The sequence below is a fragment of the Thermobia domestica genome, chromosome 3 (genome assembly GCF_964235325.1).
Source record: "Thermobia domestica chromosome 3, izTheDome1.hap1.1, whole genome shotgun sequence".
Taxonomy (NCBI): domain Eukaryota; kingdom Metazoa; phylum Arthropoda; class Insecta; order Zygentoma; family Lepismatidae; genus Thermobia; species Thermobia domestica.
The window spans coordinates 26235036-26248534 of NC_137456.1; the positions used below are offsets into that span (position 1 = coordinate 26235036).

Sequence of the window (13499 nt, forward strand, 5' to 3'; positions counted from 1 at the left end):
TATTTAATGCTCTTATGTAGAATTGCATAATATGAAATAATTTCATATATTAAGCACAGCCTTATATATGTCTTTTATTTATACGTTATATACCCAGGATGCGACATAAGTAACGCCTTTTTTTAGTTACTCAGATTTATTACACTAGTTAAGTGTATAAAATAAAGTATAGTAGTTTCTGAGAAATTAAATTGCTTCACTTCATGAAAACAGCAAAACAACGCCACTCATTGAGAATAAGTAACATTTTCAAATACTCATCGTCTTGTTGAACCTTACTAGCAACACTTCTACAAATCTTTTGACACATTTCCACTTTGATTTCAGAAACTTTTGTTGGAAATTGCTTATTTTAGCTCAGGAATTGTTTTTGGTTTCAGGCTATAAAGATATTTTATTTTCAGTATACCCCACAAGAGAAAGTCAGATGGTGTTAGGTCTGGTAACCTTCATGGCCACTCAATTGTTCTACGCTGTCCTATCTTCCTATCTGCCTGCTTGAAAATGAACATTTAACTATTTCCGATCGTTTAACACATAGTGGGGCGGTGCACCATCTTGTTGAAAGTAAATGTCCTCTGATTTTGAACTCGGGGCCAGAATTCAGTTTGTAGCATATGTAAAGCTAAAAACTGCGTTACTTATCCCGCAGCCTATTTAATGCAGTACTTTTTAATGCACGAACGAATTTTTATTATTTTAATATGCCCTTAACATTTTTTTTCGTTCTTGCTATAATATAATCATTTAATAGGGTAATCACGAATATTTTTCTTTACGTATGAGTAATTAATGGGAGCTGATCTATTTGATAGTCATGGTAATATTTAATTAACCCCAATAACGAATGAAATAATTTCCACTTACCCTTAATTTGATCCGAGGCCAAATAAGTTCGCATTGGAGCGAGACGTTTTCTCCCACTTTATCATTCTACCAAATATTTCATTCATTCACCCTCCGTAGAATTATTAGCCCTCTTCACTAGTCGAGTGGTAGTCAGCATTGTTTCCAAAGCCCCGGCTGTTGAGAGTCTTCTTCAAGCCAGAAACAGTCTTCCACCATCCTGACATTTTCGTCCATAGTGGTCGTGCACGTCCTTCCAGGTCTCGGTGTGTCCAGCACTTGCTGCCGCTCCTCACTGAATTGGTGACGCCATCTCCACAGCATTGTTTCGACATCACATCAGACCCATAGACTTCCACGAGGCGGTTATGAATTTCTCCCCTCGATACGCCACGTGCCCATTCATAGCAGACAACCGCTCGCATTTCTTCCTTTGATCACAACGTCAAAACGTGCCTTCTCTCCATACCTACCAGGCTTAAACTAAGAGACTCGTCTCCGCTTTGCACAGGCGCTGCGATGGTACCATCTGCAAAATCGCAGGCAAACTATACCCACTTGTTTGTGGGTGTGTTGCACGTGCAACCGCTATCTTGTTTCCCATTGCTGTTCGCTTTCCCGGGGAAAACGAGAGGGGAAACTTATTTTCGAATTTCTTCTCGTATATATAAAACTACTTGTACAGTCCATTGATTTAAATGCCTATACTCAAAGCTAAAAGTGAAAAATGTGCAGCTGAAACTATCTGAGGTGGGATGGGAAGCGTTGTGAGTAGTGCATCTCCATAATAAACTGGAAACTCACGTTGGATATTTAGTCTGATTGTACTTTTTCGTTCTTTGAATTTCGTGCCATTTTGCATGATTTCCGCAGATTACTTTGAGAACTAGATGGGGCCGCAGTGGCTCAGTAGTAGAGCGCTGATCTCTGGCGCGTAGGGTCCATGGTTCTATTCCAGCTCTCGCTGGGCGACTTTATGGTGGACATGCACCGTATGCATGGATTTTCTCGAGGTTTTCCCGTTTTTGTCTACCTACATCATTCACCATGATTAGCCATCTCATCATTACCTTGTCTCTCTTTAGTCTCGGCGCGTAATCGTGTGATGTTAATCTTAAAAAGAATGAAGAACCAGAAATAAAAACAATAATTTATGAAATAGATACTATTGTTTGTTCAGAGGCTGTATAGAATGCGAAAAGAGCTAGGTGAATTTAATGTTATTACTACATAGTCTCTAAAAAAGAAAAGTCCTCTCAATTGTTATCACTTGTTTAAGTTCTGTTTTACGTAGGATGAAGATACATATGTAATACATGTTTATTAATTTCTATTTTTAGTGATTTGTAAACATATGGTACATGGTCAGCAAGAAGATGCGCATGAATTTATGAGGTACCTGATAGAATGTATGGAGAAGGCCTATTTATCCAGAATGAAAGGACTCAAGTAAGTTGTTTGTTTCGTTATTTCTTCGTGTTTATATATAGAATGCTTCACTGAATTTACATATATATATATATATATATATATATATATATATATATATATATATATATATATATAAATTTTAAAACTAAAGGGGGCACGGTACCTCAGTAGTAGAGCCTCACCTCTGACGTAAGGGTCTCTGGTTCAGTCCCAGTCCAGATGCGTTTATGGTGAACATTGTGTGGTCCATGGGTTCTGCTGCTTCCTCTCAAATTCTCATTCTACCAGTACTTTACAATCATTCACTTTTACTAATTATCCATGTGTAAATTCTAATTGAACAAGACAACAATATTAAGCTGGAAGTATTTATGTGATATTACAGTTACGTATCTCCAAATTCCCATCTATATTGGCCATGTAGGTGCAAAGGAGTCCAGAACAGTAGCGTGCCTTGTTAGGAGTGATGGACGTAATAGTGTAGGATATACAGTGATAGTGAATGTACGAGTTGTTATTGCAACTTCCGTGAAGTTGGTTGGAATGGAATTTAACACCTATTTTGGCACCTAAGCTATATAAAACGTATAATCTTACAGCTTAACGTGGGATCCCATTCATAACTCCGCCAGGAATCGAATTCAGGTCTTTTGCGTCGAAGAAGCGTACGCTATGTAACTGAAGGAAGTTGTACAACTTCCGTACAGTTGCTAAGAACAGGACGTCTCTTAAACGTCACTTTGTCCATAACTTTGTGGGGTATGGAAATTTTAACTGTCTTGTAGGGTAGAGAGAACGTAAGAAGCTGTACTTAAAACTAACCCTGTTTACTCTTCTTTTTCGGTTGTCGATAAAGGATATGTAGTACGGAGAAATTCATTTTCTGTTGTTATTGTTTATACCAGTGATGATGTCTGCTACAAACTACTTTCTTCATTTAATTTAGAATTCCTTAATTTTAGTGTTTTAGCTTAAATGTAATACCTTTGAAGTCACATGTATTAGTAAGTAGAAGTGGTAAAACAGTGAAAAACAGTACTATAGGATGAAGTAAGCAATATCAATAGTCGCGTGTAAATTTAGAAATTAAAGTAATACTTTCTTTTCTTGTAGATTTGTTTTTAAATTCTTTTTTTAAATACATTTTATCGTAAGAGATAGTCTATGTAGTATGAGATTTTCAAAAACAATTATTGTTTTTACAGGCTTGATAACTATAGCAAGGAGACCACACCGTTTAATCAAATATTTGGCGGCTATATAAGGACTGAAGGTAAGACAAATTTTTATTACATAATACAGTTATATATGCTTAAATATGTAAATCGTCATGTCCTTAGTTTATAGGTACTAGTTGTTCCATCTCGTCTGGTAATTTCCTGCATGCTAACGACATCTCTACGTCAGGTAGGTGGGAGGTAGCACAGTTAGCGACAACTATTAGCGTGACAGACAGAGACTCAGAGGATTTTTTTAAATATAATAATAATACATTATTTCTTCGATATTTTTGTTGTACTCGATGGTGTTATTTGGGAAATAAAAAAAAAATATGATAAATGTAATGCAAAATGAAGATTTTCGAAATGATAATGCGAAACGATCAGGATCATTATCATACAAGGATAAGTCCCTATATGTCGCAAAATGAATTGACACAATGTGACATTGAGATATTAATATCATTTCGCTCGGATCCTTTCCGCAAATGCAGGTGTAGATAGCATCACCGTCGTTTATCGTAGACGGTGCTAGTGGTCAATGTCTTGTGCAGCAGAGAGTCATTCGAGTGTCAAGAGGGTTGTTAGCTGATAATAGGCGTGTCGAGCAGCGGGCCATAATTCGTTTCTGTAGACCCTAGACAAATTTGCTGAGGAAATCCACAAAGAAATAGTACCTGTTTACAGTAACAAATATTCCTCCTGGAAAGTAGTTTACATCTAGATCGAACCTGTGTCAGTGACAGAAACCGTCACGGTACACGGTAGAATTTCACGTGACGCTACAGTGCTGGAAATTGGTATAAAGGCAGAGGGACATTTGAAAATAGGAGGAGGCAAGAATGCCGAGGATGTATGTAGATGATATATTTACAAAGTAATATTGTATACTGTACAGTCCGCAGCAAAAAAAACCTGCAACATGAGCATGTAAGTTTGTGAAACTACGCCCAACAGTGCAGGGAATCAACATTAACGTCTAAGTGGCACGAATCACACCAGGAGAAATCTCGGCGTCCTCCCCTGCACACTTATTTTGGAGCAAAAGACTTCGTCGTTTCACAATAAACTTACATGCTCATGTTGAAAGTCTTTTGCTGCGAACTGTAAATAATCAAAGGCATATCGTTTGCTGATACGTCACTGGCACACGTAGTTTACACAAAAAGAGAAATGAGTCGATTGTCGGGTGGAAATTGGTATAAAGGCACCCATGGTTACTTGTTTGGCGCCCTCTACACGTTCAGCACTACTACTGATACGCCTTTGAGAATCAGCTGACATAGTGCGATAAGAGAAGTGCGGGTGCGAACGTCTTTGAGCTGTTGTGTGGGCCATGCCTCGTGGAAAATTGTTGTCGAGTAAGGAACAAGCACGCGTCTGTGCATACAATTACATGGGCCTGTCAAATCGGCAAATTGCAAAACTGTTAAATCGTTCAAGATGTGTAGTTGATAATTACTTTCGGTTGGGCGCACAATGCGGGAAGAACGGGAAGTATGGTAGAACGAGAAAACTCTTGGCGTCTACGAAACGATTAATTGTGCACAAGGGAAGGGGCGGAAATATTTTATCTTTCCAAATAGTTGCTTCTAGCAAGTTACCTGTCACATCGTCACATCCAGGAGAGTGCGTCAACTTTTAAATCAAGATCCACATCTTACATTCAAGAAACGGAAGTGTAAACCACCCTTAAGTGCGACGCACAAGCAGGCGCGACTCCAGTTTGCGGAAACACATATGTCGTGGACATCCGAATGAAATTACGTTGTGTTTAGTGATGAGAAGTAGTTTAGATGGTCCGGATGGTTTTCAATACTATTGGCATGACCTTGAAGAAGAGCAAATGCAAATGAGCAGAAATTTTGGTGGAGGAAGTGTATGATTTGGGCAGCGTTTTGTGTTAAAGGTACATCCAACATTGCATGTCCCAACACCAAGATGAATTCATCGACGTACACAGAGATGTTAGAAATAGAATTGTTGCGGATGTATGAGGAGTTGGACGATCAGAACCTGATTTTTCATCAGGACAACGCTGCTATCCACAGGGCAACAACAGCTCGACAGTGGTTTCAAGACAAAGGCTTCGAGGTTGAGTGGCCAGCGAGAAGCCCTTATCTTAACCCGATAAAAAACCTATGGTGCATCGTTGCGCGCAATGTTTATCACAATGGATAGCAGTTTAGGACCATTGCTGAGTTGAAAAACGTTATACGAGAAGAGTGGTCAGCGATTCCACGGCAACAACTATCAGATATCATAAAAAACAATACCGAAGCGCGTATTCCAACTCATTCAGAAGAAGGGACGGCCAATCAAGTACAGAACATTCATTTTCTATTCTGTGCTTTAAATTATACTTCCTTTTTTGTCAGAGACACTAGGTGCCTTTATACTAATTTCCACGCGAAAATGGTCTAATTTATCTTTTTGTGTAAACTACATGTGCCAGTGACGTATTAGCAAACGATATGCCTTTGATTTTGTACAGTATACAATGTTACTTTGTAAACAGATCACCTTTATCCATCCTCGGCATTCTTGACTTCTTCTGTTTTCAAATGTCCCTCTGCCTTTATACCAATTTAAAGCACTGTACCTTGAGGAGTGTTGAAGACTAATCCGGGCCTATCGACGAGGTTACTTTACAGGTGAATTGCTTACATGGAACAGTGCACAGAATTATGCATAACAAACTGAATTTTCACAAATGTATGCACAATGCATTAAATGCTGACGCAAAGTAAACAGAATGACCCTGTCATTACAGCACCGCATGAGATATGCAAAAGGTTTCTGAACTTATTGTCACTGGTGACGAATCATCGTTCACCAGTTTAAACCGTCAACAAAGCATGTCAGTAGAGAATGAAAATATCCCTTATTACCCAAAACGAAGAAGCGTAAGAACACTCTGTCAGCACGGAAGGTAATGGTTACCGTCTTCTGGAACAAGGCATCCTGTTCGTGGGAATTTCTGCCCTTGGTCATGCTGTGGAACCATTTCAAAGTCACGCTGAGCCATTTACAGGAAACTTCTAAGTTCTTCAAGAGCTGGAGTTCTTCTCTTCGATGACAACGCTCGTTCATATAATGCCACTTCCGCAGTGGCTAACATACGGTCCTTAGGTTGGGAACGGCTCTAGCATCCATCCTACAGCCCGGATTCGTCGTCATTGGACTTCCATCTCTCCGAACCAGTGAAGAATCACCTGGTTGGTCACCTGTTCCAGGATATGGCGAATGTTCATATGGAGCTTACCAACTAGTTACAAATCACAATCACGAACATTCTTCGCTGCTGGATTTCAGGGACAAATTTCTAAATGTACATGATGATTACGTGAAGAAATAAATCCAATTTTATCATTAAGTGACTACACTTTTTTCTATTTCTTTTTCCGACTTCTATATTGTCTTAATCTTGTATTATTATTACTATTATCTTATTACCATTGATTTCATCGGATAGTATCATACATTTTGCATTGTCATTCTTGTTCATGTAAAAAATATTGTTTGATAATTCGTTTGTAAGACTGCCCCCCTCGGATGAGACAATGGAAGAGTATCTTGTATCCCTTTCTGACTTCTGTTTTGTTTGTTGTAGAATACACTATATGCCTTTCAAATATGTGCATTCTATATATCCAGGATAAGTTAAATTGTTATATTACAAGGATTATTCAGGTAACATCTTGTCTTATTTTGCAGTCATGTGCCTACAGTGTCGGGCTATATCAACCACATTCCAGCATTTCCAGGAGCTTCTTTTAGATATAAGACGTGTGACTACTTTAGACGAGGCATTGGCAGCATATTTTTGTCGTGAAAGGCTAGAAGGCGATGATGCGTATCGGTGTGACAGGTGCCAGCGGAAAGTCTCTGCCACAAAGAAGTTTTCTATAGAAAGACCACCGCATGTGCTTTGTATTCAGCTCAAAAGGTAATAATTAGAATTAATTTATAATTACAATTTTTTTTTTTAATAAGGACCAAAACAAATTCGTTTCGGATCTATTGTATTTATATTAGGTTACATAAGTCGGAATAAAAGCAATCGTAAATCATAATAGAAAAAGTAAGAAATCATAACTTTCATGGCCCATAGCTGACAATTAATTCATAAACATGAAGAGAAAGGATTTTTGTCTGACAGTTTGAAATAACTCCTTGCATTCCAGGTGTATATTACCTGTGTGTGTGCTGTAATACTAGGTTACTGTTAAAAAGGCCGTCTAGACCGTTATATAGGGCATAGTTATTGTGCAAGCGCGAGGATAGCATTCATATTACTGATTTAAAAAAAAAATAAAATAAAAATTCATTGTGGAACATTTGGACTGAAAAAGGGAAATTTTGATGTTCTGAAGGGATTTTATGTTGCCTCAGGTTGGCAACTCTGAACGGAGATAAAAAAGTTTTTTTTCTTTTTCCCGACCTCGTAATATGATATCGAAATTTTCAATTATTGTCAAAACAAACACGTGTGTGACGTAATTGAACATACGTGTTGGCAATTGTTTATCGTTAAAACAAACACATGGTTCCCTTAGGCCTCCCATCTACTAAGAGAAAACATTTTTTCTGTCAGTTAGGTACTGTCTCTTAAAAAAAAAAAATAGTAGAACTAATACGTGCCTAGCGTCCACTAAAAAATTCCATAAAGATTAATATGTTCCAGTCCGCTTTTCAGTGAACTGTATCATTATAATTTTCACATGTTTTTATAAACATAAACACGTAGATACTCTGCATTGAGAATCTTACGGTTTATTCTCGAGAGGAAGCATTGTGGCCTGCTTATTCTTAATCTGCGCCAGCGGGTGATCATTATTTCCATTGACAATGTTTACACTTTGCAATACGCATGAGCGTTTTTTTTTACTGGCATTTAGCCGTGTTTCTCAGGCAATAAATTTCACTTATTAAAGTTAATCGTTGTTCAGAGGACAGTGATGATGCCGGCTGGACATGTAAAGCATGAATATGTTAACCAATAAACATGTTAGAGAACAGAATAAATAATCATGTTGCTGGACTAGGCCTACGTATATATGTCCTATATGACAGGTTGGTTGATTTCTATAGCATTTTCCTCTATAAAAGTAGAAATTTAGTTGCAAATAGAGCTTATGGACTTTCTGATATGATTATTAGGGTTAAATTATTGTCTTAATAATAATAATCGAGAACCTATAAAGATGAATTACATACATACTGTCTGCCTTAATTGGGATTTCGGAAGAAGGGAAGTTTGGTAACTCAAACTAAATATAAAATTTATAATGTGCGTACGTAATACTAATAAATTTGGGTTGCTAAAATTAGAATAGGAATTTAGAAAATGAAATAATACGAAAATTAATGATAAAGTGAATATATTGAAATATATAATAATGATAATAGTTGTTCCAGGAGGCGCTATGACGTCTGGTGCAGTGAAAAGAAAGTAGAGGTTACGTAAGTTGATTAGGTAGGGCAGTACCCAGAATTTGAAAACTATCGCCGTAAAAAGGTACAATTTGGCCGTAAACTTATTAAAATTGAGATCAGGACAATCTTAGAATCGTTTGGAAAACTGGATACTTGCTAATCGATCGTTAAAATTTAAATTTAAATAATTATTCTCCACGGGAACTTCTTGAAGATCATGGGTAGCCATCTTGATACTAATTCGTGAATTTGAGTGAAAAAGGGAACATTACTATTTAAAAAAAAAAAAAAAAAAAAAAAAAAAAAAAAAAAAAAAACTTTTCCATAATAATGTTGAATTTACCGGAAGATTTTAAGTTTCTTAAGATGAGCAACTAAACTCGTCTTGTCTGCACACAAATCTAGGTAGGCTTAAGGAGGTGGTTCAAACTTCCGCTAACATGTCTATGGCAATACATTAATGTCCTCGGATCACAGACATCCATCTTATTATTCTTAAAATTGAATACGTTACTGAATAGTCCCGTTAGCCACAGTTAACTCAGAAAATTCATGAATTAAATTATTATGGTAGTTATACGCGATGATTGATTTTTGCTCCGAATGCTGCTTATTATAATGGCAAGTAAACCTTAGCAAGGATGACTGCAAATGTCTCATTTGCTTCTTTAGGCTCAGTCTGGGTAACAAGGTAATGACTTAATGTTCCTATTGTTCACGGGGAATACTTAAAAGTGTGCTATAATTTTCTTTATGTGTATTGTAAATGTGTCAATGATGTGTATAGGTTGCATAGGTTAGGGTTCTATTAGTAATATGAATAATTGAAATGAATGTGCTATAACCCATTTCATGTGAAATTATAGAGATTGGGAATCTTTTGTTATAGATTACGAAAATCCGTGTGGTAAAATTGTAATGGTAATTCTGAAATTGAATACTAAACTATAATAATAATAGTATGGATTTGTTGACTAGGTTGACCACATGCCAAATAAGGGAGATCTAATGATAATAGGATTTATGAGTTGGCACTATCGTGAACAGTTGTAGGAACTACTACGGATGTAATCTATGTATTCACAATGCTTGAAAGTATTTAGTTGAAAACTATACCTAGACTGACTAAAATTTTTAACTATTGTGGTTTGCAAATAACTACGCAAATGAATAGACATATGTTGAATAACGATAATTTATTGTAATAGTTTATATACAATGAAATACATTTAAATATAGATAGATAGATAGATAGTTGGCATCGGAGATTAACAATAATTGGAATGTAAATGTAACTGCTTATTGTCTAAATTATAATCTTCCTCTTGAAATTAATAACAATAGTCTCGAATAGATTTTTTGTTTGTTCTCTTTTATTTTCTGTTGATGTTTGATTGTTGTTGTTAAACGAAAGAGAAATAAATGTATTACTAACATTTAAATCACTTATTCATTGGCACAAGAAAAAAAATCTGAATAAGATAGTATTTTATAGGATGGCTAAACACAGACTTAGGAACAATGTATTTATAAGATTTCTTGTCAGAATGCCATTACTGCAACTTCCGGAAATAATAGGTAAATATTTTTTATATTTTCTTTTTGAATTGATAACTGTTGCGCATAACAATAACAATAATAAATAATAGTATATTTATTTTATGGTGTAAGAATTCATAACTATGGAGATGAACTAAATTATCTAATTAGACTCCAGCTATTAGAGTGTAATAAATACGACCCTTAATAAAAGATATGTTTCCATGAAATGTCCATGCTATTAATATTTTGCAACGGAGTATTTTACGACATCCATATGGGTGGATGTCACTGGAACGCAAGGGGTTAATAATAGTTTTCGCTGTTTTAAATTCAGTTCCATTCTAAGCGACTCTATTGAAATCGATCTGTTGGAAGGTAGTTTTTGTGAAACGAGTTTGAATTGAAAGGAAGAATTGCAATTTTTCTCGGTTATTATTATTTAGTTCTCGGTTGAGAGAGGGGAATTACTACCAGTGTAACCTTTAAAAAAAAAAAAAAAAAAAAAAAAAAAAAAAAAAAAAAAAAAAAAAAAAAAAAACTAATTTTGACTCAGCAACTTCAGAAACTTTTCATTTTAGTTCATATTCGTAGTCAGCAAGTCTGCGTTACTATTACGAATAATGGAATTACACACGGTGTTACATAAATGTATCACAATACTTTGGAAACAGATTCTTCTCATCAAAATAAGAAAAAAAAAAAAAAAAAAAAAGTTAAAGGGACATGTGCTCAAAAGTGGATAGTTTCGGAGTTATTGGATGCCGAAAACCTAAAAATAAGTTCATAGCTCCACTACTATTGGTCCTTTCGTAGTCGGGTCAAGACATCACTGAGGAACTGGTATGTGAACTATTCAAATATACATCTTCCAGAACCTCTGGTACTTGCACAATCATTTTTAGAGACTCTGTTTGGGAGTACTTGATCACTCTCCACCTACCTCTGTAAAAAATGGTGTACAAGTACTGGAGCATTCTTAAACATGGATATACAGTGAACCTCTACTAACGGACACCTCTATAAAGCGGACACCTGCCTTAACGGACATATTTTGTAATCCCCAAACACTGTAATAGGAAAAAACACGTTGGCAAACCTCTCTAAAGCGGACACTCTCTAGTACGGACATGGACAGTCTTTTCTGTCTTTTATAGGTATTATTTACCTCCGTATTACGGACACTTTCTCTAGAAATAAGTTCAAAAGTATAGTAAAAATACATTTTTAGTAATTCATACATGTCACCAAGGCAGCATTGTGACAACATTTTGCCTCAACTGTCTGCTTAGCAACCCAGATGAAGCGTCTCTGTTTAACAAACTCTTATGTCCTTTGCTTGCATCCCACTCCCACCCAAGCTGTTTTAGACACAAAAGTGATTGACAGTTGCCCGCCGTTAGGGATGACACGTTATGCTACTGTCCCGTTGGAGTCTCTAACCAACCAAAAGACAAGTTTAGTATTTTTTGCCCTGAGGTATATATATATATTGTCTCAAAAAGGACACTTCAGGACTGCAATTAACCCACAAATTAAAGCGCCATACTGAAAACGAAGGAAGTACTGATAAGTGTAAAGTGCAGAGAACTATAACATGTTATTTCCATGTTGTGCCTCGAACATAGAGTATTGGATTACACATGATAATGCATGTAATATTCGTAAATACGTGATTCATGCAAAAATATTTTTTTCTAATTGTATATTACCTTGCTCACTAATTTACATAACAAAATACTGAAACCTCTTGAAGGCGGACACCTCTCTATGGCGGACAATTTTTGATTCCTCACGGCTGTCCGCTTTAGAGAGGTTTCACTGTATATGGATAGTTCATATACCAATTCCTCAGTGATGTTTTGACTAATTACGATAGGTCCCATAGTAGTGGAACTATAAACTTCTGAAGTTAACTTATTTCACATTTTCGATACCCTATAACTGCGAAACTATCCACTTTAGAGTCCCGGTCCCTGTTAACTTTTTTTTTTTTTTTTTTTTTTTTTTTTTTATGTAAGCAATCTGTTCCTAAAATATTGTAACACCCAGTATAAATGTTGCATTCTTATTACAGGTGAATATTTGTGCATGTTAATTCTTGAAGTCGGTGGCTAGAAAAGATTTGCGTGTTTGTACTTCCGAAGTGATGCGTTAGGATATATATATATTGTCTTAGACAAGGTCATCATAACCGCAAGACAGTTGCTGCAAATAGTCTGAATTCTTATCCAAAAGTGTTTTTCCATTAACATAGTATTGTAAATAATTTGATTATTTACATAAATAATTTTCTAATTTCAGGTTTAGTGAAATGGGCGGGAAAATCACAAAACATGTGCCCTTCAGACAAAGGCTGGATTTGACTCGTTTCTTATGTCCCCGTTCCGTAGCAACGTATGAACCTCTACAGTACAAATTAGTTGCAATGGTCACTCACATGGGTCCATCACCCAATTGTGGACATTATACAGCAGTGGCGGAAACATCAGGTGGACAGTTCTATCAGTTTGATGATGGCATGGTAAGTTTAGCAATACGAGGGAACTTAGTTGGAGTTTGGCTTGTCTTTTTCTTTATTTATCTTTTTTTTCTCTCTCTCTCTCTCTCTCCCTCCCTTCGTTGGTCATTGTTGTGGTTCATATTGGAATTAAATTATATACAAGAGCAACTCCACATGTAATTTACCAGTTCAAAATATACGAGGGTGATTCAGAAAGTAATGCTTCCAAGGTGATATCTCTATTTGTGTTTGACATAGTATCGATGCAGGTATCAGTGGAAAACTTGCAATGTCAGCTACAAATGATGGCACCATTTTTCAACATAGTCCCCATTACGGACAAGACAATTGCGCCAACGCGAAACAAGGTTTTTCATGCCGTCGGCGAAGAATTATAGTGGCTGCTGGAGACACCATTCCTGAACCGCTATTTCCACCTCCTTAAGTTTGAGGAAGAGCCAGAAGTCGCAGGTGCAAGATCCGGACTATAGGGAGGATGAGACACAATGTCAACAACACTT

The 13499-nt window shown here is 36.4% G+C and overlaps 1 protein-coding gene across 5 annotated transcripts in view; it reads left to right on the top strand.

Annotated features, from left to right (window-relative positions):
• The window catches only part of scny (ubiquitin specific peptidase 36), a 76186-nt gene that overhangs the window by 13752 nt on the left and 48935 nt on the right, over positions 1-13499 (top strand). For all 5 annotated transcript variants that reach the window (XM_081750564.1, XM_081750563.1, XM_081750567.1 and 2 more), the window contains exons 6-9: positions 2187-2295; positions 3483-3550; positions 7215-7446; positions 12780-12999. In XM_081750564.1, coding sequence (XP_081606690.1) covers positions 2187-2295; positions 3483-3550; positions 7215-7446; positions 12780-12999 — 629 coding nt within the window. The remainder of the gene's footprint in view (positions 1-2186; positions 2296-3482; positions 3551-7214; positions 7447-12779; positions 13000-13499) is intronic.